Source organism: Pagrus pagrus, assembly GCF_965226575.1.
Source record: "Pagrus pagrus genome assembly, chromosome: 17".
Taxonomy (NCBI): domain Eukaryota; kingdom Metazoa; phylum Chordata; class Actinopteri; order Spariformes; family Sparidae; genus Pagrus; species Pagrus pagrus.
In genome coordinates this window covers 5,068,375-5,096,118 of record NC_140201.1, presented here as the reverse complement: position 1 = coordinate 5,096,118, position 27,744 = coordinate 5,068,375, and the positions used below count along the sequence as shown (strand labels likewise).

The following is a 27,744-nucleotide window of genomic DNA, read 5'->3' as shown; positions in this document are numbered from 1 at the left end:
TTTAATAGAAAATCAAATAGCTGTGATTTTCTTCCCCAACAAATATTTTACGCAGTTGACCAAAAATAACACATATGCTAATTACACAGCTGAAATGCACCCTGAAATGGTTAAAACAGTATTAAAACACTGTTATATTTCCTTTCCATTACCTTCCACAATGAAGACTTTGTCCTCAGAACGAGGCGACAGAAGAAGGGGGACTCATCAGTGTAGACATAAATGTGTGTTTACATTTTTTACCAACAAACTTCAGGAAAACAGTCAATTAAGAAGCCATTATGGTTTCAGAAGCCTCCCCGCGTGTCCACGGCAAGTCTCGCGAGAGTTTGAAGGGAGGCTTCAGAGCCTGGTGTACTACTGTGAGCTGACAGCAGGGGGAGCCAGAGCTTCAGTGAGAGACCAAGAAGGAAATGATTGCTCCTGTGATCATTATGTTATTATGCAACAGAAATAGTTGTTTTAATTAGCTTCATATTTTAACATTCAGAGGACTTGTTTAAGTTTGTAAATATGTCCATGTTGTCACCATGAACCAATTAACTCAACATCACAGCTACTTTGCACTATTTTAATTTAAGATACAAATCCCATACGTTCATATTTACACTGTGCAACCTTCCTGTGCAATGCATGCTTGTATTGTGTGCAGTCAGACTGTGTGTGCAATTATCATCATGTGCAATTATCCCCTTTGGTCATATCTGTTAGTATAAGGCAAATAGAGTACATAGTCTTATCATTATTATTATTATTTTTCACTTAATCTTTATATTATTCTATGTTTGTCTTGCTTGGTCTGCTTCACACCTTTTTTTTTTTATCTATAACTCAGTCACTGGTGTACTTTTCCCTCTGCCTTTTACTCTTAGGCTGTTGCAACACTCAAGTGCATGAGTATGAGTGAGATTTGAGTAAAAAGCTAAGAAAAGTAGAAAACAGTCAACTTTATACATTATCAAACTGAGTTATTTAATTTACATTGAGATTTAGTCACACATTTAAACTTGCGGTCTGAGATCCCTCTAAGGAGAATATGTTCATTTTTTTGTGTGTGCCTGAAGGCTGTTTCAGACGCTTTTCTCTTACTATCATCTGTGAACCTGTGATGTTTTGGCTCGAGCTGGCAGCTGCTTTTTTAATAGATTGAACATTCAGTCATTTCAAGCAAGAACTCACATGTCCCAGCCTCTCTGCTGTGGAGACATCCTGGTTATCTTAGTCTTCTTTGATTGTGAACTGAATGTCTTTGGGGGTCTTATCACCATCTTTCCTTCAGGGAAGCTGTGATAATAACTTTCACAACTTTGTTTCAGAACAAATGCTGATCAATCAAGCATGTTAGGGTTAGGGTTATGAAATGAATGACATCTTCTTTGACTGCAGCTCTAGTTTGGCTACATAAAGTAAAAGGCACTGAATAAAAAGAAATCCAAACCCTGGAGCATGAATTCTGACCTTCTATACTCAGACCTAAATCAGGACCACAGAGAAAACCAGCACCCAAAACTTGTGAGGGGGCACAAACTTGAGTCTGATTCAACTCATGAGATGAAGCAGAAGATAAACCCACATCGTGTATGAAAGAGATTTGCCAGTCTGGTGAGTAATTAAAACTTCCATGTCGGCAGGAGTAAAAACACGAGGTGGGTGGATCGCTGAGGTGTCATCTGGGACTTAATTAGCATCACAATTATTAAAGTTCTCAGGGATTTGATTGAGGCAATGATGAGTAACGCTGATGATCTAAGAACTGATGCACATGTATTCTGCTGGTGTTCTCACACATCGGATGAATGCGTTACGATTTGTATAAATCGTTACAAACACACATTTGATTTGATTTTCTCTAAAGCTTTCCCTAAAACAATGATCTCATCTGAATGTTACCATAAGAAAAGGCAGAAATAACCTCACAGTGAACTCTCAGTATGCTTAACAAAGACCAACAATCTCTTCCAAATAGTTTTCTGCACCTGAACAGAAAGCCACAAGGCCGGCCTCACAGGAGAAGGCCGACACAAACAACTCTTCTTCCTCCTGAATCATTTCCATTGTCATAACCAAATCACTTCCATCAAGGCCTGTGCGCAGCACCTGCCTCTAACAGAGGGACAAAAAAAAAAAAAAAAAAAACATCACAGACCTATTGTGAGCAGAAGTGAGAATGCTTATCCCTGGATGGCTTTCTTTCATAAAATGTGCCAGGGCTTCGACAAGTACAAAGTACTCGACTTGCTGTCTACATGACTTGAGTCATGAAGCATTCAGAGAGAGGCTGGCGGGCACGACGAGGCTGCAGGTTGTTGAACACAAAATCACCAGAATGAGACAGAAAGAGATTTGACTCTAATACAGTGAATGTTTGTGTACAAATTTTCATTTTTATTCCAAAACAGCCGATATATAGACGTAAACTGACCCCTCGGTGAGCGATCGTCATTGTCTGCAATGAATCTGTTGCATCAGTTTTTTTACAGTCTAGTCTATAAAATATAAAAAAAGGTTTAAGAAAAACACAATTTCCTGAAGCCCATGATGACCCCTTGAGAATTAAACTTTTATTTTCATGATTGACTAGAACGGCACTCGCAAACCTGCGGCAACACAGTTTTGCTGTGAAGCTCCAGAAATGTTTTGAGGACTATGAAACCTCAATGACTTTCCAAGGTTGGGTGAACTGTTCTGTTTAAGTGATTATCAAAATAATCAGGAATTACATTAATTAACTAATTGTTACAGCTCTTTGGTCAATAACTCAATATTTATTACAGTTTTTAAAATTACATGCCTCCTTAAGTCACAATGATGCCTTTTAAAACTTAAACACCCAGAAGTACATAGTATACATAGTACTTATTCATCAATAGAAGCTTGAATGAAGGAATGAAGCAGGTGAACAAATAAGAAAGACAGAGTCCGACATCCATTTTTACCTTTTTTAATGAACCCTGATTATTGTTTAATTACAAATGAAGATGAACAGACAGAAGAGAAACAGAAGTACAGGTGGTTCCTCCACGATAAAAACTAAAGTCTCCGTCCCTCCTCTGGAGTGACAGCTCACCGTCGAGGTGGACGTGAGAGGAGAGACAGAGGCGACCAGAGAGAGGGGAGGTGTTTCAAATAATACAATGGTTAAACAGTACAAAGCTCTTTTTTCTTACAGAATCCTCCAAAATGGAAAAAAAATATATATACACAACATCAAAAAAATGAAAACAATTGTTTCTTCCCCGGCTGTATATCATGTGGGGATAATGTGACCCTCCTCTTGTCCATGGTAACATGGTTATAAAATCAGCGTGAGTAGAAAAAAATAAAGACTGCACTGAAGCCAACTAGCTGAAGTTCATGAGAAAGAGTGCAAACTGGAACAAAAACTCAGAGAAAACCAGGAATTTCATAGAGAAGAGACCGGGCCATGGCAAGAGGGTACAAAATAATCAAAAATAGTCATGTTAATAATATAATAATTACAAGAGTAACAGTAATATGTCTGAAAAAATACAGAAGAAAATGATAAGAACAACATCGATGAAATCGAGGGGTGAAAGTATCAACCCGGTGGGGAAACAGTTATTCTCTTGTGTTTGAAGCCACGACAGGTAAGGCAGCACAGGTGCAACAGTTCAGGTACAGCTCTGTGTTGGTAGTTTTCTTTACTAGACACGTGTTAACTGCTACGTCTCTCCTTCAAGTTCAGTTAAATCCACTGACGATTAACAGGGAGGACACTTTTAAAACTAAAGAGCCAATCGGAAGGACAGATGTGAAAGTTTTTCAGTGCCTGGCAAAGAAAAATAAAATATAAGATACACAAGAGACTGGAGCTGGTTGGACTAAATGAACCGGGACTTTATCTGAGGAGGCTTTTCTAAACTGTGTTCAGTAGGGGTGTGTGTGTAAATGACATATCCATAGAAACCACACATTCCCACACACACACACACCGAGCAGAATGAGCGAGTCAGATTATGGGAAGTCCCTCTCTCTCCGCTCTGCTCTGAGGTCTGTGATGCCATTTCCTCTGAGTGTGTGTGTGTGTGTGTGTTTAAATGTGTGTGTAGTTTCTCTGGTTTGCCGTCAACTCCAGAGAGACTGTGGGGGCGTCTGATGTCACGTGTGATGTCATGTTTCCCTTTCTTCTAGCCACAGTAAAGCCTCACTCTAACCAAGATGGTGTGTGTGTGTGTGGGTGTGTACGGGCAGGGTTCAGACCAGCCCGTACACACAAAGCCGCTCGAGTCCACAGTCCACGCTCAAACTGAAGTCCAGTCGTGTCGGCAGCTGCTGGCTGTGTGAGGTGACGCAGGGCTGAAAACCTGCCGCGTATCTGTGTCGTCCAATCAGAATCAGTGCCGTTACAACCTGCACCGCCACGTTTTTTAAGCAGATCAGGGTCAAACGGTTGCAGGTGGGCGGGGTTTACCGTGCAGAACACACACAAAAAGGGAATTTAACAGAGCTGCAACGCTTAAATCGATCAGCTGTCAACTATTAAATGAATCACCGATTCTTTTGATAATTGAATAATTGTTTGAGACATTTTTTTTTAGATAAAAAAGTAAAAAATCTCTAATTTCAGCTTCTTAAATGTGAAAATTCTGATTTCTTGGGAATTTTTTTGGGTTGTGGGAAAAACAAGACATTTAAGGACATCGTCTCAGGCTCTTAACAGACACTGGCTGACATTTTTCAACATTTTATAGACAGACAAATTAATTAATAGAGAAAATAATGTACAGATTAATCAACAGTACGGCTGGGTATGGAACTCAATACTTTTATGGCTCGATTGAAAAAAGTCTTTAAAATTTTAAGACCTAAGGAGTTAATCTCATCAGCGTCTGTGAGCCAATAAGCATGCAGCATGCTTGTTGTGCCAAGATCAAAGAGTGCTGGTGATTGGCTGTCTCGATGCATGCAGGAAAAGCACTAGGTTACGCTCAGAGACGAGCTCGCCACGTGTGTATGTAATGTAACCTGCTGTTAAAACAGATATCGAAAGTACTGTTCAGTATCATTTTTTTAACGATAGCCAGCCCTAATTGAAAATGATCGTTAGTTGCAGCCCTAGAATGATTTACCTTCCTGTGACTGAGCGTGACTCTGCCCTGAAGCGGTAAACCCCACCCGTCAGCTACTTCAGCGATGTTAAAACAAACACACCCACTAACAAGGTAAATACCATTCGACCCAGGTCTCCTTAAAGGTTTCTACCTCATGTATCCTCGTCCCGTCACACCCTCCGTCCCCTGAATACACAATAACTGGATTTATTTTTACAATATAAATATAAAACTCTGACGCCGGTGGCCTTTGTCACTGCAGCTCAACGGTCAAGAGAAGGCAAGGGTGAGAAGGCAAAGGCTGAATTATACTGGTAATAATATGCCCATTAGAATATATACATATCTTTACCTTTAAAAATAGTAGGATTTTCCTGATTTGTATCAAATGACCATATTGAAATATAATATTTGAATTCAATATATATTTGAATAAAATATATATGTGTAGATTTACTTATTCTGTATCTCTCTTTTACAAAAAACAGAAGGCATGGTGGTACTGAGTGAGTGTGATCAAACATTTTGCTGGGGGATAAAACTCGTGTTGGCTTTAAAAAAGGCACAATCTCGTTTTTTGTTTGTTCTTTAAAATGGGCGTTAAAATGTCTTCTTGTTTGTTTTAAACTACGTGAATAAAACATCATAAAAATAAGTTGTTTCTCAGTATCTCAGTGAAGGTTTGCCTGAGTTAACCTTGATGCTCGACATTCACTACATGGTTCCTGTTCTCCCCAAGACAAATCAGTTCGCTTCGCTCGTCGCTTCTCAAAACATCATGTGAAACAGATTCAAGTCCTCAGTCACTGCAAATGCCCTACAATACTGTCCATGTCCTCATGAGGCACACGTATCCTTTAACAGAAGGAGCACAGTCTTAAAAAGAAAAACAATAAACAGGGGGAATGCAGAAGAGAGCTGTTGATCTGTACGTTTGAGGGAGAAAACACAACGAATGCCCTCAAACCTCCGAACTCCTCCGAGATTGTGTGAAGTCAAGCAGGGACACGAAGAAGCTGAGCCACCCTCTGCATCCTCATGTTTGTTTTTTTACACCAGCTTTGGGTCCATACACACATTCAGAAACAAGTGTGTATATAATTACAGCCTCGCTGGGAGCTGCTTCCTCATTTCCTCGACAAGCAAAGAGAAAAGGAGATAAAAAGATCCGGAGCTTTTCTCGGAGATCCTGCTGGTTTTTCTGTACAGTGGCGTCCATTCGCTGCCCGACAAATGTCTAACAAGACGTGTGACAGGTCAGAGGTCAAAGTCTGTTCATCAAATCTTCCTCAGGCTTAGTATGACACAATTCCCCGCTCATTTCATGTCTTTATACACTGTAGTGACTGAGCTGAGGAAGAGGAGACCTCTCAGTCCGGCCCTGATGCAGTCTGATAGTGTCTGAGTTGTTTCCTGGAGAAAAGACTGTGATTGGAGAGTCCTTTCTAATCACCTCTTATAAAAAAACCCCCCTCTTCAGTCTGTAAGATCTGTCAGAACAAGGTCTAAGGTTTTGAGCTCACTGCCCTCCATCTTGTAAACGACTGAACGGTGATGGGTGCAGACAGAGAGGCACTTCTGTAATCTCTATCAGGGCTGTTCAAAGTTTTTTTAGTAACATCAGGATCTGTCTTGTCCGTTACAGTGAGACGAGAGGGGGAGGATATTCTACTGCTGTACAGGTCAGGCTGCCTTGGTGCTCGTTAGGGTGAGAGTGATTCGTTCGACTGTACCAGATGAACAAATTAAAGACATAATCTGGGCACAGGTGTGGTGTGAGGCGTCCCTGGCAGACTTATGGCATAACTGGCACCGCGAGGGAGAGGAGGCATTAAAAAGGCAATGTGCAATTCCTAAGAGATATTAAAATAAGACAGATGTTGATGTACAGACTGAGTTTGGTTGCCTCACAGCAAAATACCGTCTGCTGTGTTCATGTTTGATAGGTTACCAGGGGCACAAAGGTGAGGCTACACAGGCACATCCGTGTTTCATAGTTTTAGATAAGACCATAACGTCTAGTAGCTGTGAGCTGACAGTACTGAGCAAAACAGGGTACAAAGTGACAGGTAATTACGGTTACACACTCGTCTTGTTCTATACTTGCTCGTGAACATGCAGATGTAGCATATGTAGGGAAATTTGTTTAATGTTGAGTAATTTAAGGAGCTTGTGGGGCTGTGAGGTCAGTGAAAAGTGCCAAACAACTCCTTTAATTAGTGCACAATAAATAGAATTTCCTACATATGAAACGTGTACATGTTCAGATAAACTAGGAAGAACTACATGAAAGTGTCTTTCTAATATCATGAATTAATGATCAAAAATAATGGGCAGTTTAATAGTTAGTTGCAACCTGCAACGTTCACTTCTGCTGGCTGACACCACGAGACATTATGGTCGACATGAAACTATCACGTTTGTTGACGAGTGTTTTCCATCTAGGTGGAATCCCCAGTTTGAGTGTGACGCTCAGCAGCCAGTGTTTTCCAGAGACAGCTGCGCTGTGGCCCTCTGCAGCTCAGAGCTCGCTCTGCGCTGGGTGGGTGCCGGTGGCAGCATCAACCCCAAAATAACACTTCCTCCAGCTCTTCCTCCCCCGTTCTCCACCTCCCCCACTCTCTTCCCCTCCACCTCCTCCTCTCCCTCTGCCCTCACTTTCTTGTCCTCCGCCTCGTCCCTCTCTCCGTCCGCCTCCATCTTCTGGTCCTCGCTCCAGCGGCGTTTGAAGCGGAGTTTGAGCGGGATGCAGCGCGTGCCTCCGGGGCTGATGGGTGCCGCCTGACCCGGCTCGGTCTTCAGGTTGAGCAGAGGGAATGCCGGGCTGCCGATGGTAGGAGTCGCAGGAGTCTTGAAGACCTCTTCATCATCATCAGGGTCATCATCAAGGTGACTGTGAGGAGCGGCGGAGAGGCTGCTCCCGTTTCCATTGGCTTGGTGATGGTTGTTGAGCTGATTATGAAGGCGACGAACTGTCGGCGTGAAGATGTCCCCTTCGTCATTGTGATTGAGCTCATCTTCCTCACTGATATCAGTCACTTCCACCTCTTCTTCTGACTCGATGTCTGATATGGGCTCCACCTGGAGAGGAAGAGTTTATTACAACATGACATTTTATTTATGACGCAAAATGTTTGTAAGGCATTTCTGGAAACTCCACATCCTGTGTGTGCGTGTGTGTGTGTGTGTGTGTTTACCTTGATCTTAGGCGGCCCTGCGTTAGATAGACCAGACCCTGTGAATGAGGAGGCCTGGCTGGAGGAAGAGGAGGCCACTGAACTCCCTGCTTCTCTCTGTTTGCGCCCAAGTGGAGGTGGCTGCAGCTTGAACTTGAACGGTGATGGGTGCTGCTGCTCATCCATGCCTCCTGGATGTTGCTGGCTGAGCGTATGAGAGAGCGACATAGGCGGGCCGTGGAGGTGATGGGCGGCCGGCTTCTCCAGGGTGGGGCGGTGTGGCTGGGGGATGATGATGTTGGGGTAGTGGAGGAAGGCTCGGGGGCTGAGGTGGTAGTTGTAGACGGACTGGGTGTGGGCCTGCAGGTAGTGCTTCATGTCCTCCGGGTTGAAGGAGAAGTGGGACCCCAACATGGGGGAGGACAGGGAGGGAGAGGGGGTGTAGGGCAGGTGTGGGGTGGGGGTCATAGACAGGGCTGGGGACAGAGTTGGGGCCAGGAGACCCCCTGGGCCAGGCAGGGGGGAGACAGGGAATGGAGACAGAGGCTCTTGGTGGACCCTGGGGGCCGGTCTGGCGAGCCCTGCTGGGTTGCCCCCGCCGTAGACCCTGAAGAGAGAATCATGAGGCAGGCGGGGAGGAAGGAGGCCCCTGAAAGCTCTGTCGGGCCCAACACCTCGCTCATCAGCCCCCACGGCCTCCTCCAGCTCTGAGTTGGTGGAGGTGCCGTCGCTGCAGTCGCTCACAGAGCCACGGGCCATGCGGCGAGCCACGCTGCTGAACATGCCCGGGCTGCGCAGCTCCTCGCTAGAGGAGAGGACATCTGATGGCGTGGAGGGGGGGAAACGGAAGTGGGTACCTCCGGTCGGCACTGGAGGGGCACTCTGAGGGACTCGACCTGTGACGAAGAGGAGAGGTGACGTTAGGACTGTTCAGTCGGGTAGTGATTTTTCATGAGAGTAATGTAGTTAATTTCAAGCAGTTTCAAGCACTTTATCAAAAACTCAAGCACCTTTATGAAGCTTGGATTATGCGAATGTGTGTCATTTCAAAAGCTTAATTACTTCCCAGGAGATATGTCCTAGTTTTAAGTAAATTCTCACTGTATGGGCACTAGATGCTTCTAGTTTCCCAAACTTTTTGCGATGTCACAAATCATGCTCGTATTCCTGCCTCTTAAAATCTGATTTTCAATGAGCGCAGAAATTTTTTGACTTGCAGCAATGAATGTGAAAACAACGTCTGGTGTCAAACTCTGGAGGAAAAAACATTTGAGTTGAGGAACTTTACGATCTAAACGACACAAATACTTGTGTTTTTTAGTTTTTGGATGAACCAGCCCTTTACATTGAAGAAAAAAGGAAAAGTAAATAACAAGAGTAGGTCACATGTCACCCATAACTCCAACTATTTAACTGTGAGGGTCACAGGCACACAGAAAGAAAACACTGGGTTACACAAAGCCACAAATTCCCTTCTCTTTCAACCCCTCCTCCCTCCCTCCCTCCTGCCAGAGAGACTGTGGCACTGCAATAAATTCTTGGCATCTGTGCACGTGCCAGAATTAAATATTGGAAAAGTCGCTCCTGCTGCCATCACAAACATGGGTTGGGTTCCTCTGTTTTTTCCAGTACCATCGAGTGTGTGTGTGTGTGTGTGTGTGTCTCTGTTTAAAAAGCACACATCTTACAGCAGTGTGTGCCAGAGACGATGAAGAGAAAAAAACTGAGTGTGTGTTTATTTAGCGTGTAAGTTTGCGAGCGTCTGTGCTTGTGGATCGATCCAGATTGACGTGGGCATGTGTATGTGTGTGCGTAACCATCGTATGAAACCATCATATCACAACATGTCAGTGTGTGGGCCACATCACACGGAGGCTATAATTAAAGTTTCGTGCTGCACTTATGTCACCCAGGATCCAACGCTCCATATGGGCTGTGTTTACACTGGGTGGCCGGGACCAGAACAAGAGACGACTTCAGAGGAGGGAGGAGAGGGATAAACTGGGACGTGGCACACTGATGTCTCAGAACGCACACACACACACACACACCAGGCAGGCAGATACATGCACACACACTACACCCAAATTTGTGAATATGATTTGTTCTTCTACTAGGATGGTATCAGATTGACATTTTCTGCACAAATGAAGTGGAAATACTTGGTGTGAATATTATGAGATTGCATTTAATGCAGTGTTTAGATTGCGACCAGGGCTGGCCCACAAAACTGCTCCAAGTCGTTAGTGATAAGATTTATCTTTGGCGAGCAAATTAGTAAGTCGCCCACCACATAGAATGGAAAACCTCTCAGACAATAACATGTGAACGTCTCGGTTATATACAATCTTTGGGTCTTTCCTCAAATGTAGACGATTGCACAGTTTGAAACAAAATCTGAGCAAAATATTAGGTTACGACTGGCTCGCTGCGACGCTCAATAAAGTATGTGCAGTAGCATCTAAATATCTATTTGAAAGAGGATCTTCTACACCAACTGTGGCTGATTAAAAAGGCACAAAGAGATCTTAAATTCAGACAACTGAAGGCCAAAAAGTTTTAGTTTGTCTGTGAGCTTGCACTCCTTGAGGAGGACCTTGCAGTGTGATTTCATTCTTTTCATCAGGAATAACAACCAAAGTCAGTTGCCAAGGGATTAAATTACTGTCATTCCTCAGTTTTGAGTGTGTGCGTACCAGAGCCCATGTCGATGAACGGGTAGTTGACCAGCACGAGCTTGTTGAAGTTGAACTTGTAGGTGAACCTCTTCCCTTTGGTCTTGTGGAGGATCCTCTTGTTGTAGTAGTATCTAAAGACAAAAAGATGGACATAATCAGCAACATGCAATTAACCTCTGATTGTGGGCACATTTCAGACGACCATCTTGAGTTTTAGCTCAATATCTTGAATTGTGAAACGATGAGTAAGTATACCAATGCACATTTTCCCACATTTTTCTCTCCTTCAGGCCACAAAAAGACACAAAGTCGCGCAGCCAGCGATTATTCACAGTGCAACTTAGACAGTTGGCTCACATGTGGACATTTAGCAATCTTGCTGGCTGGGTTGAACACAGAATCTTGGGTCACCATCATGAAGAGCCAAAATCTGCACTTTCTTGTACCACCACCAATGTGAAGTTGTTACTGTACAGGAACAGCTCTGCATAGCAATGCAAAGTAGATGAAACGATTATAGGAACCATTAGAGGGTTGTTATAATGGCACTTGTTCAGTAAATAAATAAAAGGAACACATGTCTAGTAGACAGAGTCACCCACACACTGTGAACTCTAGGCATGGGTAAATAAAAGAAAAATTGATTCACATTTTAAACTGCGATTTACAGCTGCCATAATCCCTAAAACCTACATTTGTGGTGAAGGAATGAAAAGGGTTGGAGTCAACAGAGAGGGGACAGTGTAAAATGAGCACATGCTAGAGTAATCTTGCAGTTCATATTTAAAATGTACTTTAAATGGCCCGGTGTGTAGGGTTTGGTGACATCTAGCAGTGAAGTTGCAGACTGCAACCAACTGAACACCCCATTCTGGGATACTGCAGAAACTAGAGGTAGACCGATTATTGTCCCTGGACGATTATTGGAGCCAATATTCAGCATTTTCCAATTATCTGTGATTTTTCTGTCAGATTGCCGATAAAATAACCTAATTTAAAAATGTGCTACTTTGGCTCTGATGCAGAATCCTCTCACACAAAGTCCCGACTACAACAATATCTGATCTGAACATTAACACACGAGTCAATTCTGCTGGGGCGAAGAAAATAAATAGACCGTTTTATTTACATACAGCATTTTGGATAACAAAGGTATTCCTAGGTACTACTTTGCTAGAGAGATAACATTAAAAACAACACAGTGGAGCTGTTACTGCTTATTTTCTCCCTGTACTCCAGAACAGACACACCGACTTCTGCTTTATTGGTCAGAAAACCACACTTTTATTTCACTACAGGAAGAAGACTGTAAGATGCTTCCAAGTTAATGCAGCTAACTTAAAGGTGGCTGCATACTCTGACACACCTCTAACGGCTTTTTTTTAATGCTATTCAGACAATCTCACTCAGACAAAAGGTTTGGTTTGGCACACGGTGCACTGCAGTTATAGCCAAAGTAAAGAGCCTCACTTTGTTTTTTATTAAATCAAGCATCGTTTCGAGTCAGAAATTGATTCTGAATTGAATCTAACACAGAGGATCTGAATCAAATTGAATTGTGATACTGCCAAAGATGTCATTTTTTTTATGTTACTGGGCTGGTCGGCTACAGAATATAAGTTACAACACAGTGTAATATTACAGAAGACACAAGTGAAACATAAGAAACCACAGTGTCACTGTACAAAACACTACCTGCATGCTAATTCTACATTAGCAAACAATATAACAAGCTGCTCACAATGTGAACACACAGCTAGATTCAAAGTCTCACTCATCTAAGGACGTGAGACAACCGTTCTGATTTAGTCTTACCCAGGCGGCTCCATTAATAAGAGCGCATTAGTCATCTTCAATACACAGAGTGATGGAGAGGAGTGAATAGCGAGCCGCTGACAGCTCATCGAAAAGATAAAATGGCTCCCTGTGACTCACCGACAGCCTCAGGACAAAAACACATTCATATTTCTTTACATAAAACCTCCAAAATAGTGTCTCATTCAATTCAGAGTGGACAATTCATTCTGGGAAATGTCATCGGTTATTCATCATTTTCCAGTAGAATGGAGCACAGACGACGTCAGTGGATAAACTTATACACAAAAATAAGGAATAGCTGGAATATTAAGTCCTAACATGTCTCTTATTGTAAAGAAGTTATAATCCAGCAGGCCTCCAGCTGCAGACGAGCCTGATTATAAAATCATTCCAGGTAAGCAATGAGTGCTTCAGTTTGGGTAACTGTTACTTAACCATTCATCGATTGATTTCTCTTTACACAGCCATCCTTCTAACAAGATCAATAGTTTATTTTAGGGCACATATATAACATAACATTATGTAATATACATATAACACACATAAACTGGGTTCATTATGACAATGACACAATCTCAAAATGAGACCAAAAACCTTATTCTACCCTAGAAAATAGTCAAGATGTAAAGATGGTAAGACTCTTACAAAACAGTATAATATTATTTCCTTTAAATCACCCACACTCGTAGTGATAGTTAAAAAAAACAACAACAACACAATAATCGTGGACATATTTGTCATAATGACGAAGCCGTACCCAGCTGTACCCCTGCTTCAGTGTGATTTAGCGTATTAGTCACTGGAGTTTGGTACAATACAGAAGAGTAGGACTGTGTGAACCAGGAGCTCATCCAGCCCCTCAATGACTCAATGAGTGAAGGGCCTCTTCTGATAGAGCCGACTACTACGCACACCCACATCATCGCATGTCAAACAGACACACACACAAAAACATAAACTCGCACGAGGAGCAGGCAGATCTACGGTGTCAGAAATGACAAAACAACTGAGGAAACAGTGGTGGAAAAGGTTTGGGATGTACGTCATCGGTTTTTTCCAGCCAATAACAGATAATTACATGCTTCTCATGGCTGATACCGAAAAGATAAGCGATAATTTCACAATTTCATGTTTTAAAAATAAGTGCATAACCTTTAGTTTATGCACTTCTGAGGGTAAGAAAGCCTACAATGTCCATGTTAACAATATCAGGATGAGTGTGCAGTACTGGGGACATAATGCTCCCAGAAATGTGGACAGATGAAGGACACTTTGAATGAGGCGGGGAAAAGGACACACACGTATGTGAAAGGTACGGAAGCCCTGAAGGGCCATGCATTCATACATTTTATTTCCTCCGTTTTCCCGTGATAACGAGTTAATTTCATTTGTTTTCTCAAGATCTCGAGTTATTATCTCGAAATAACTGCAGTTTTCCCGAGTTAACAGGATAATTTTCTCCTACAGTAGTATTCAAGAAACCCATTGGTCAGCATGCCATGCCACTTGTGTGTGATGGAAATCTCAGGCCCATCATATCACAGTCATTATCTCGAGATCTCGAATTAATTATATCGTTATCTCGGGAAAACAAAGTTTCATTATCTCGAGATCTCGAGAAAAAATATCACGTTATCTCGGGAAAACCGCAGTTGTTATTTCGAGATAATAACTCGAGATCTCGAGAAAACAAATGAAATTAACTCGTTATCACAGGAAAACGGAGGAAATAAAATGTATGAATGCATGGCCCATTAGGGCTTCTGTAGAAAGGAACGATCACACACTCAAATTGTACTGAATCAATACAGGACAGCCGGCCTCACATACTGGGCCCAGACTTGCTCCAGGCCTCCTGCTCTTTGAAGACCATTTGAACTTCCTTCAAATAAACTAGAAAGCACTTTGACTATATAGATGCAACCTCAATGTATCGAACACACAGACGTGCGTCTACGCACATATACTGTATACGCATGCATGAACGCACATGTGTATCAGTGCACTCTCACTTCAAAGACGGACAGCAGCATCAATCAAAAACTTCTAACATCTAACAGAGAACTTTCTTCCGCAGACTTCAGAATTAATTAACAACCCTTCATTCATATAAAAGGTTTACAAACCACAAGACAGACATCACAGCGAAGTCTGGCTCCAGCAGCTCCTTGACGTAAAATACTGAGACCAGAGAGAAAGTAACTGAACATGCAACAAATTGACTGTTAATTTACTGTTAAACCTCTGTGGGCTGCTTCTTCTGAAAAGACAAGCCGTTTAGTGTCCATGTTTAATTTAGAGATCTATATCTTTGGTTCGTTTCTGTGTGTTTGTGATAAGTTTGATACTTTTCAAATGACTCGATCGTGCCAAATCTCCCAATTCTTTCACTATCGGCATCTAATAAAACCTAGAGGAACCAAACTTGAGCTTCTTTGTAGTCTTCGTAATTTTAATTATGATAATGGAAATGTATAGGGCGCACGTACCTGGTCAAAATATTATGACTAGCCAGTAATAAGCTATCAGAAGTAAATTGGATTGAGATTGCTCGGATAGAAAAAAAGTGGAAGAAGTAAACATTACTGAGGAGCCAAAACGTGACGAAGACAGAGGAAAGGACGGCTGGTTCAGTGGATGAAACTGAGAGAATGACTCTACTAAAAAAAACACACCCACACAAAAACATTTTCTTTTTCCTTTGTTGTTGTTTACATGTCTCATCTATTGGTCCCATGGTTTTTAAATAATGAAAAAAGCAACATTTTCATTTTTGTCCCTTTTCTACATTAAAATGCCTCTGAGTGATATAAACTGTACAATATACTTCTTTACTTCTTTCTTTATGAAACTTCGGTTTTAAGTAGATTTTTAGCTGCCTCCTGAATATATAAGAGCTATAAATACTTTCTCATCATCTCTAACCAGCTTCAGCTAGATGTCCTATATATATTACATCTGTTGCATTGTTTCTCCTTATGCAACGATGTTTATCTGTATTTTTCCTGTTAAATGAACTAACAAACAAATAACGCAGTAAAATCAATGTGTTACATCAGCATCATATATAACACTTTAGGATCACATTCTGATCCCTATACGAGTTCAGGAACGGCTGGGCGTCTTTAAATACGATGATAAAAAAAGGTTTAAGCAACAAACAAGACACAGATGGGCTGGAGGAGGACTGACATATAACAAGGTGTTAAGTGTATGTGTGTGTGTGTGTGTGTGTGTGTGTGTGTGTGTGTGTGTGAGTGTGTGAGTGAGTGTGTGTGTGTGTGAGTGTGTGTGAGTGGTGATGAGGCAGTGTAACTAGTCATCACCATGGCAAACTATAACCCACACCAACCTACAACACAGGAGGCGACACTGATGACTAGCAGTGTGTGTGTGTCTGCGTGTGTGTGTGTGTGTGTGTGTGTTGTGTACGTGATTATGAGAGAACAGACTGGCAGCTAAATAAAACTCTGCAGCATCCCACATGTGCTCCGCGCAGGGTGAAGGTGTGTGTTTCTAAATCTGCTGTCACCCTGGAGTTTCTGCACGCAGCAGCAGGATGCACATTCACACAAAGCACCAACAACTTCATTTTGTCTTGCACGTTTGATGTCGCTGTAACAAAGCTCTGATTTATCGCAGTTACAAAAGAGTTTGAGATTAAAAAAACTGGAAAAATAAGATCAAACTTGCATGTTGCACACTTTGCACATAACCAATAGTAATCAGACTTTCCCCGTGATTCATTAAAGACTCGGTGCACATATTTGGCAGGAGGGTTCGGGGGCGAAAGAAGATCATTTTGGACAATTATATTACACCACATCTGTGTGGTACAAAAAGTTTGAAAAGCTAGGGCTTAGTAAAAAGTACCCAAAAACCTAGCTCAACAAGTCCTTTGGGTGTGCCCAAAGCCTTATAATGGTTGGGAAAACCCTACAAATGAGGGAAGTGAAGCTTAAAGACGTTCCTATGAATCATTATTTAACAAAAAACAGAAGTTTTTTTTTCAAAATGTATAGTCTTGTAACTCAACAGAATCTAAATAAGGAAAATGGATCATGGCGAAGAAATAAGATGAAAGCTTCTTCACCACTTGCCTCTTCTATTGTTCCGCTTCCGTTTTTGAAGTGCCGTTTAAAAATTGCTTTTACACCTTGTTAAGTTCAGACTGAGACAAAACGGGCTGAGAATAATTTTGAAAAGATATCTCGTTTGAATCCTTGTGTGAGTGATGTGTCAATGGATACACTGTGTGTACTGCTGCATTGTTATCTTAGCCCCTAACAAATTGGATTATTTTAAAATCAATCATGTATGCTTCACAGAGTTTATCGCAGTTCATCTGGAGTTCAAACCAACATGATTCCAGTTCCTGTAACTTAAGATTGACTCGTCTGGGCTGTTTGCCATCATCTGGCTCCTCTGGTGCCAATACCTTCTCCGAGCACATGACCTAAATATGAAGCTAAATATCAGCATCAGTACAGACTTGCCTTACTACGGACGGGCAGCGCTTTTCAATGCGCCAGTGTTCGTCATGCGCTGCTATCAACAAGTGTCATCTGACCTGGTTGCTTACTTTCAACAGCTCAGTAATCAATTAGCAATGCAGGATTATAGACACGTCATCACTTCAAAATGACATACCGGCCTCGGCTCGACGTCAACATTTCTGCAGATATGACAGGCTGATAAGTTAACGCTTAAATTGTGCACACGCAACACAAACCGTTGACTAAGTAGTTCTTATTTTGCTCTGGCAATGTGTACATTTCGTCTGCATCTGCCAGTGGGCATCAAGATAAGAGTAGGCATAATAATATGCTAATTCCACTACAGAAAAGACTTGATATCCTCTGCAATAGGGTGGAAAATATGTTTATATGTATATCGGCATTGGCCAAAATGATTTTTTGACCATATCTGCCCGCCAAGCATAAGCACTGATGTGGTCTATTGTTTGTAGGCACTTCAGTCCACATGGATCCTCACGGACATGTGCAGATGACAATATTTACATGGCTTAGACTCTTTGAAAGTATCATTCAGTGTTAAGTTGCAGAAGGCATCATCCTCCATTTCTTTCACCCCTTTTCACCCTCTTTAGTCTCACCTTAGCGCTCGGCTGAGCTTGTCATAGTTCATCTGTGGTTTACACTTTCTGGCCCCCCATAGGCGGGCAACCTCGTCTGGGTCCTTGATGACAAACTCCCCATAGTCTCCCTGCCAGGCGATGACGTCGTGGTACTCTTCTTTCCTCAGCAGCTCCAGGATGAAGTGCCATAGCTGGATCTGTCTGGAGCCCGGGCTCGACTCGGGCTTATAGGCCCATTCTGGGAAGGCAAACCCTGAGGGGACAGAGGAGAGAGGAGAGGGGTATTCAGCAAAGAGGAAGAATTGGAAGACGGGATGTACACAACAAGAGAAATCTGGGTTTAATCCAGCTCTTTAAACCATGTTTAGTCTCAGATTGTTGGTGCACTGCATGTAATAAAACATCATCCTCTTCTGCTGCTGTTCTGATACCAGGGTCGACAATACAATAGTGACAAATGCTTGTGTTTACAGCTAATTATTGTCAGGATTTTGCCACAATGTGTATGGCAAATATTTTGTTACTAAAAGACATATTGTGTTTTGCAAAAACACAGTCAACTGGCATCCATTTTTGTGCTTGAAGGTTGTTTTTTGTCTCATTGGAGATAAACATAAGGCAAAAAAATGTGTCGGAAAGAGGTTCCAATTTTTCAAAGAGAAAAAGGAGTCTTTAGTGGAGACAAACAGACAATAGAGGAGAATCAGAGAAACAACACTGAATCAGGATACAAGACATGAGACTGTTGAGAATCACAGAATCAAGGATGAAGTGTGGATGCTGCTACATGCAGCTGATATCCAGCACACATTTTGGTCTATGACTTTGGTGCAAAGTGGATCTCATGCCTCAAGGAAAGCTGATGACGAGCATTTTAACTAAATCTGTTCCCACAGACCGCAGTCATATCAAAACTTCACTGCTATCGCCATCAAAGCTGGAAAATCAGCACTGTTACAACAGATTAACAGGCCTTGAGATATGTGCAGACAAAATATAAGCTACGGTTTTATAACTACTATCAGAACACACGCTCGTGCAGGCGCACACACTATTATCCAACAGTTGAAAGTATAGGCTTTGAGTTGTAAAGCAGTGGGTGGCAGTAAAAGACTCGACACCACTTCAACACAAGGCCAGGCTGAAAGGCTGAATAGCAAAGGCATAGTGACACACACACACACACACACACACACACACACACACACACACACACACACACACACACACACACACACACACACACACACACACACACACACACACACACACACACACACACACACACACACACACACACACACACACACACACACACACACACACACACACACCCCTCATTAGGACCAGATGTGCCTTGGCAATCAGGCTGAGAAAGCGGAGGGTGGGAAACATATGGCCGCAATATAACAATGCTGAATTTGGTGTGCGTATGTGTTTATGTAACTGTAAAGAAACACACTATCCTAAATACCAAGGTTACAATCAGTTTCCCACACTCGTACGTGTCATATCTATACAGCATAGACAGTGAACTGTTAACTATGATATGGTCAAGGCTGAGAGACTATCACACCAACACGATGTAGCCCATTGACCCAAGTTCCAATGACCGCACATGACACAAACGTGATACGATATGAAAGTTGTTGCACCGCACTCGATTAGATCAGAGTCTCAAAACACCGTCTAATGTATCCGTGTACAGACCCGCTGATCTGACACATTAAACGGGGAATTGTTTAATTTTTGCAGCACTTTATTGCCTTGTCAACATTTGATAGGAAACTGCCTTGGGGCCGACTCCATAAAACCTGACAAGAGCACACAAAAACAACCACACGAAAGAACAAAAGAGCAGATGAAAAACAGATAACAGGACGTAAAAACTGAAAGGAGGAGTTGTAAATGTCGTTAAAAAAAAAGAAGACACACCTGGCAACTAAATCCTGGGGTAAAGAAAACTGTATCTAGACATGGTGCCCAGATGGTAATTAAATCAATTATGACTCGTACATTTACACAATGTGTGCTCTCATTGTCTGCCCTGTGTGCTTATGAGGATTAAATTCATTTATGAATAAGCAGGGAAACAAAAGGCAGATGTCAGTATATTAAAATTGATGCAGTGTACTTGATATTTACTTTTCAAAACAGGGTTTTTTTTTCAGCTTCCTTCTTCTTTGAATGCTCAGTGGACTGATTCACAGTGATTCAGTTTAAAGAGAAACAACTGGCGGAAATGGATCTCGCCACTCTTTTTGTGCAGGTGAGTGGATGACAAACTCCACAGTGAGTCACGACATTCCTACCTACTTGGGTGGTGCTGTCTCTGAACACACTCCGAGCACCGAATTATTATGAACCGGGCGAACTCCTGCTGATATGAATCACAATGCGCTGATTTGTTCTATCAAATCCTGAGCACAATTGATGCGTGCGTTTACAGCTGGCCTTAACATGTGTTTCCCCTTATCCTGATACAGATTTTAATAGCAGGTGTAAATGGAGTCAAAGCGAGTCATGGAAAAACTGACCGAGCAAGGCACGGAGAAGCCAAAGTCCGATATCAGGTGTGCAAAGTGTAGCTATTAGTAGTATTAGTAGTGGAAGTAGAAATATTAAAAGAAGGAAACAGATGACAGTTTGTGCACTAAGACCTATGACAATGCCACTCATCCGGAGAGAGAGAGCTGCAAAAATGCACTTGCAAATGTAAAACCTAGTGTTTACAATCCAGTGTCGCCACATTACAACAAAGTTCTAGTGACTAAGCACTGGAGGCGGATTTTTAATGGATTTTTTTTGTCCATACTGTCACAGGAGTTTAAACTTAGCAAGCAGTTGACCTCCAAGTATTACACAGGCACGTTGCCTCTGACATTGCTGCGAGCTCCCTTGCGAATAACGTCTGGCTCAACGAAGGAGAAACACACACACAAGTTGAGAAACTGCAATCTGTTTCTCTCTTTAGCGTCGAGTCAAGAGATCCAAGCTCTGACTTTTTATTGTCGAACAGACACTACATTTTGCAAGAATTCCAGTGGAGCGGAGTTACATCCTCTGCTTTCTCAACTTGATTTCCATTTTTCATAATTCCCAGATGAAAAATGTTGATGCATTCATTCCCTGATCAGTTGCAATTCATGGGAACATTTAAGAGATACAAGGGTCACCACTAAGGGTGAGCCATGATTTTCAAATATTCATTAACTGGAAATATATTTCCAGTAGTACATGTGACTGTGGTTTTGTCTGGGAAAAAAAATACCATTGTTTTCCCTTCCCTTAGGTTAGGATTATCAAAATCCGGTTAAACATGAGTAGCACGGTCTTTCCACAAAAGGTTAATATAAGGCCGTGCCACTACCAAAGTATATACAAACAGCAGATCTCAAATAGTTCCCAGTGACTATCAAATACCAGTTTTTGCATGAAATGCCCATCCCTAGTTCATACAGCCTACAATTTAAGGACTTCTCAAGCACTTTTAAGGTACATCAACAAAAGATTTCCAGACTCTGGAAGCTTTTTCATCATATCTTGAGATAAATAAAAACAAAATTCCTTTACACTCACAACAATCACTGTTTCTTTGTTTATTTTACCAGCTGTTTATACTGACTTTGTTTTGATCATGATTATTTAATGCTTGTTCATTTCGATGCCAGGAAATTACAAAACAATAAAGACGGGATCATTTTATTCATCTATACATCTTCAAAACCTTCAAGAATCTGTATGAACCCATGATACAACTATTTAAAAGACACAATGTATAACCTCCAAGCTAATGCTTTTCATTGGAAATTCACAATGTAGCTGGAGACATTTGTTTTATCAATAGATTTCTAATTCTCAAATAGTTTGAGGGGAGATGTGAATGTCTTTCAAGGACAGACAATGATTGTTACCACACTGGGATGTCGTGAATTTTTAATCAAAGTTATCAAAATAACCATCAAGGAGTGTGGTGTGTCTTCTTGTGTTTTTAAAAACTTCTTTGAGAATTTATTGGAAACAGACAAAAAATATGTATATGTGCTACGTTCACTCTATAAATCTGCAAATATTGATGATCTTTAGTTTCTCAACCTAGCACTCAAAAAATCTTACAAAACTCATATTAAGGAGAAAAAAATCCTGAAAAACAGACCAGTTCCTGATGACTAATAAACCACATGCTGCCATCTGATCGACTATGTTGCTCAAAAAGTGAGCCAGAAGACAGACAAGCTGGCTCTGATGGTTGGTAATGGCCATTTGAAGGCAGATTACTAATGGGGTACGAGCATATGATTCATACAGAAGACAATAAGGCTCTTGTCACTGGGGACAGGTTACACGTTGTGACACGGACACAGCGCACTGCTTTATAATGGGGTACAGAAAAATACACATGTGCACATGTACACACACACACACAACAGGAGTGGGTTAAATCAAAGTGGGCGAGCTAATATCTCTCTCACACACACAAAGTACACAGACACACAACACAGGTTAGTGGGGAGAGGTAAGTGGGTTCATGCGTGGGTGCACAGAGCACACAGACAAAGAACACAGGAATAGCAACCATGCCCACTGCATGTGTGTGTGTGTGGTGCAGATGTCCCTGCTGACTCATAGCTTGTTCGTTCGTCGTTCAGCTTTCACAGATTCCGCCTTTCTCCCCCTCAACACCACTGCCATCGCTTTCCTTCTTTCTTTTCTCTTTCATTTTGTCCCTCCCTCGCTCAGCCTCTCCTAAGACACACTGTCTCCTAGCAACAAAAGCTTTTAGCTCTAAAAATAAAAGGCCGAGTCACGACAGACAAGACAAAATATGATTCAATTACAGAAACTTGCCAAAAGAGTTTAGAGTTTGGGCACGGATCCAGAGAGCTTCAGTGTGAGGGTGTGATCCGTCTCAGGCTGCCTGACCAGCAGAGACCTCTCGCTGCAGCGCCAGCTTCGCTGTCACACTGTGTTGCAACACCAAGGACACGCTGCCCCGTCTTGTAAGTACTGGAGAAGCAGGTTTTCACCAGCACCCAGATCAATTTGAGCATAAAATCCTGTAGGTTAATTACATTTTGCCTCTTAAGCCCATTCATTCACATCCATGGGTTTTCTCTTGAATTATTTTAGAGGCAGCACATTGATAGCAAAGAGAGACTGATACAGAAAATCAGACAGCACAGCTGCTAGTGTGGCACTCTGACAAATGCAAAAGTGAGGAGTCCAGTTGGAGATGCATCTGTTACAGCTGGTCGTTAACGTAATGTGAGTTAAAAACATATTAACAGATACCAGAAGGGAGCTGGACAAGGACAGAGAAAGTGAAATAAACAGGCAAACTTTGTTGTTGCATACAGATTGTCATAATTAGAAGAAACCTTTTGTGTTTGGTGATCTCAGTTTGCCTAAACTGGGACAGAAGTCCATTTATTTCCCTTTTAGTCAGACGTCCTCATGTAATGGACATTTGCTAATTTTGATGTCCATGAAATCTTTAAATTTCATGGGTATCTGTGGCGACTAGCTTCTGCTATTGAAGTAACCACAAAGCTTGCATGGTATTAAGCATCTGGCACGTGAGACGAGGCATCACAGAAATTTTATGTTAATGTATGAGGTGAGAGATTTCTGACTTGTTATTTCGTCCTCAGCGTGGAGGGAGAGCAGTTCTCCAATTTTGGGTCGTACCAACTCCACCCAATTTAAACAAAATTAGACAAGCTTGCAACTGTCAAATGTGTAGCTCTCTTTTCAGGATACTCAGTATTTTCCCACTTACGGATATCAGTGTTTTTGTGCCAGATTGCTAATGAAATGAACAAATTTAAAATTCACTATTTTGGCTCTGATGCAACATCCTCTCTCCGTCTGTAGTTACCGATTTTTGGGGACTCACTCAATGTCCCGCCCACAACCCTATCTAATGGATTACATTTCACAAGTAACAGCCTATCAACACTGAATAATCTGAATCTGCAGAGTAACTGGTACTTTAAGTTATCGAGTACATGTAGTGGAGTGGAAGCATAGAGTGGCAGAAAATACAGAAATACTCAGTAACTCAAATTTGCATGCAAGTACAGTAGAGTACTTGAGTAAATTGTTGTTACTCCATCAGTTGTTGTTGTTGTTTACAATAAGATTTTAATTTTTACTGCAAATGTATATCCAAATACAGGTTATTGGTCTCCTTGAATAATAATAACCAGCATCTGTCGCCATAAAAACATCTCATAGACAAAATAATAATATTATATGTGCTTTTTCTTGCATTGTTTATTTACACTTGAGCTGCGTAGAAAGTGTAACCGAAGGGTTACTAGGCCGTGAAAAATGATTTGGGGTCATTTTCAAACATGATTTCAACATGTAAAACTGGCAGAGCTTTTTTTTCTACAGCTACATCAAATTAAACTATGGCATTGGTTGAGTAGTCAGCAGCACAGGAGGTCTGGATGTGCCGCAACAAATCGGAGGAAAATTGACACAAAAGTAGACAAACGAACCCAGAGCCCTTTGTTCAATCTGGCAAGCTCCTATTCCAGACAGGAAGAATTTTTGATTGTCAGGCAGAAGTGAAACACACCATTTCAGGCCTCATTAGATTCTATATATAGCAAAGTACTCGGTAGAAAAACTCATTTAATACTGGCCTGCAGTCCCAAGCCACCTGTGTTCTCCTTTCCAAGAGAAACATAGGATCTGTGCAGCCACAGCCGGTGTTTCAGGGGAGTTAAACACGCAGGTCTGCTTTTCTTAGGGACTCTGACGTCACCACAGTTGGAATAGTGCTCGTAATAACCGATAGCCATCATTGGGGTATTGTCCAGAATGCCTGCAGCCGCTGAGACTAAACACGTACGGCCTCCTTCTCGACGTCTCTCGCTCTCCGCAACAAGTTTCCCTTTAACACGCTGTTCCACCTATCCATCTATCCCCCCGTTTATTTTTCCCTCCCTTCCTCCCATTCTTTAGTGGCTCTATATTTAGCCTTTGGAAAGGTCGGTGTGTGTCTGTCTGCAGGGCAATGATTCAGGGGCGCGGAGAGCTACGCACAGAGGTAACAGGCCAGGCTAAAAGGCCGAGGGCTGGCGGACTAAATCTGGATGGGGTTTATCACGGATGGGATCAGGACAACACAGAAAAGCAGGAAATTAATGGGTACAGAGCAGGAAAAGGGGGAATCTCCGCTGGGCGTGAGCGCTACTGCCATGTTCAGAGTCAAATTCTGGGGGAAAATACACAAATATAAAATAAATGTTTCCAAAGTTAACATCTTAATCTTTATGAATCTAGATCTTTAAACAATCTCTTTAAAAATGGAAGTTCAACTTTCAATCTACTCAGTTTAAGATGATGAATGTGCAGACCTGGTTGTCTGGGTTTCCATTTCTGTCTCGCGGTGTAAACTACCTGTCTACAACACTGGGATCAAAACAGTCAATCTAACACTGCTTTATTGAGGAGTCCTGAGCCTCAAACTACTGTTTAAAAACTCTCTGCTCCTCATTGAGCTGATCTCATAATTACCCTTAAAGGATGGAGTTAAGATTTGAGGAGCCAGTGGCTTAGCGCTGGGGAGGAGTCAGAGAATAAGACGGGACGAGGAGGAAATCGGGTGGAAAGGCAGAAAAGTGGAGGAGGTAGAAAAGCGTGCAGAAGGAGAAAGAGAAACACAATCTAGCAGAGATCAAAGGGAAAGAGGATGGCCGTCTGCAGGTGCATGGCGTGAACCTTCACCTCGGTTCTCACATGATGCCTCCATTACATAACAGACAGACAGACAGACGGACGGATGAACTGACTGACAGACTGGGAGAGGAAGGAGGGAGGACAGGGCCAGTGTATGGGAGGAGAGCTACAGACAGAAATAAGTGTCAAGCTAAAGAATAGCTAGAGATATGTGAGCTGAAAGTTGTGCATGCGTGTTAATTTCTCGATCAAGAAACAAAAACACATGACCGAGTACTGTAAATCCATTTTTGCAGATAATACTAAGTAACTCTGCATTTATTATCAAGTTTTCTTTTGCCACGGGAGCTTTAAAGTAGCCATCAATCATCTGACACTGTATGGCTTCAGTCAAGGCTCTCCTGCTTTCCATCTCTAAAATCCATCTTATAAATTGCTTGAGCTGTGAACGATGCTTCCCGTAGTCTGCGAGCGATCCAAACTAAACAGAGCCTCACCATTTGGGATGAGCAGTTTAAGAGCACAGACACCTGTGTTCTCCAGTCTGCAGAAAGGAGTTAAGACACAGTAGAAAGTAGGGGGTTTGACCGTTTGCCACAGCAGTAAAGCCTTGGGACTGCAGAGTGAAGCCTTAAAGTGTATAAACCATCTCTGCTACAACTGAGACAGCTGAGCCACTCTAATCTGTGACACAGCGGCCGCCCGAACCTCGCCAGACAGAAACCTGTCACGTCCCGGAGAACTCCTCAGCACCTAGGAGGCAGCCAAGGCTGTGATTAAGTCCGCCCTGGGTTAGTGTGTGTGTGTGTCTGTGTGCAGTCGAGAGTCACTTATTATGCTCTGACATGAGGGGAAGCTCCTGTTGCATTCAGCAGCGCCCCCACGGTTTTATAGCTGAATCAAGGATGTCAGAATAATGTTACTGTGGTCACTTGCCCATATCATTTAATGAATGCACCCAGGGTCTGAAATTAACACCCACCGAGCGCCAAATGTGGGTGGATTTCTGTTTGGCGAGTTAATCTCTGAAGGCTATCTGCCACACTGGTGGGTAAATGTTTGTACCAAAATAGTGATGTAGTAAAAAACTGTGCCTAAATCGCATTTTGGTGATATTTTGCTGCACTGGTTCTGTCCTCTGCGGCCTGTGTTTGAAAGACATGCACACAAAGTCCCCAAGGGAAGACAAAAAAGGCTGATTAAAGGCATGAGAGCATTATCACTGTTGTGTTCATGAGAAACAACATCAGTGATGATTTCCGAGCTCAAACTTCTATCTCCTAATCAGCAGCAACTCAGCCAAGTGGAGGCCTGTAATGGGAATACAGAGAGGAAGAAGAACACACACAGTACATGCATGTACACGTGCTCTGAAACTCGTCTGAGCGTGCTTTCCTTCCAGAAAATGACAACCCTGTAAAACATTCAGCTGTAATGAGCTCCTGGCTACCTGACTGCCGCGCTACAGATTTCAAGCTTGCTTCCTACTGCCAGGACAGAATTTGTTTGGAAGAAGGAGCTGTGTGTGTGTGTGTGTGTGTGTGTGTGTGTGTGTGTGTGTGTGTGTGTGTGTGTGTGTAAAATGACAGCAAGTAAGGGATAAAATAAGTCTCATATACAGTCAAAAATAAAGAAAGGAGAGAGTGAGGTTTGTCTCTATTGTCTGTAAGCAGAGGGGGCCGGTACTGGGTTTACATGGAGCCTAATTATCTGGTTTTAAAAGCCCAAACAGAATAAAAAATGCTCCATGGTAACACCTCAGTCACAATAAACAGCCCACAAGTTTAAACCTATCACAATAAAAAGTGATAGTGATGTAATCGATACAACCTGATTATTTTATCCTTCTGCTTTTGTGCATGCTGGCCATCTACCTTTTACCACGATGTAAATGCACAGTGATGTATGTTTCTCGCACAGATTTGGTTTATCTGTTGCACTGCAAATGACACTGTCGTGCACATACATACACACACACTTCTACATGTTTATGAAACAATGTCTGTCTGCAGGAAATAAGGCTGTCTGACATCCTGCAGAGCGACGTCAAGTCAAGCGAAGTGTTAAACCCAACAAAGCCGCCAGCTCTGCAGTCAGGCCGGTGCTTTGCTGATTTAATTACATCATCACGGCGTCAAGAAACATACTGAACGCCTCGTTTCAGGAGGAAGGGAAAGGCCAATTAAGAAAAAAACAAACAGGAAACGTAA

At 42.2% G+C, this 27,744-nt stretch overlaps 1 protein-coding gene across 1 annotated transcript in view; it reads right to left on the bottom strand.

Moving 5' to 3' along the window:
• Positions 1–2,925: 2,925 nt before the first annotated feature.
• Positions 2,926–27,744, bottom strand: part of erf (Ets2 repressor factor) — a 37,977-nt gene continuing 13,158 nt past the window's right edge. Inside the window, exons 2-5 of the mRNA XM_084378581.1 lie at positions 17,861–18,095; positions 10,945–11,057; positions 8,270–9,144; positions 2,926–8,153 (exon numbers count right to left, since the gene is read on the bottom strand). Coding sequence (XP_084234707.1) covers positions 7,545–8,153; positions 8,270–9,144; positions 10,945–11,057; positions 17,861–18,095 — 1,832 coding nt within the window. The 3' untranslated portion in view covers positions 2,926–7,544. The remainder of the gene's footprint in view (positions 8,154–8,269; positions 9,145–10,944; positions 11,058–17,860; positions 18,096–27,744) is intronic.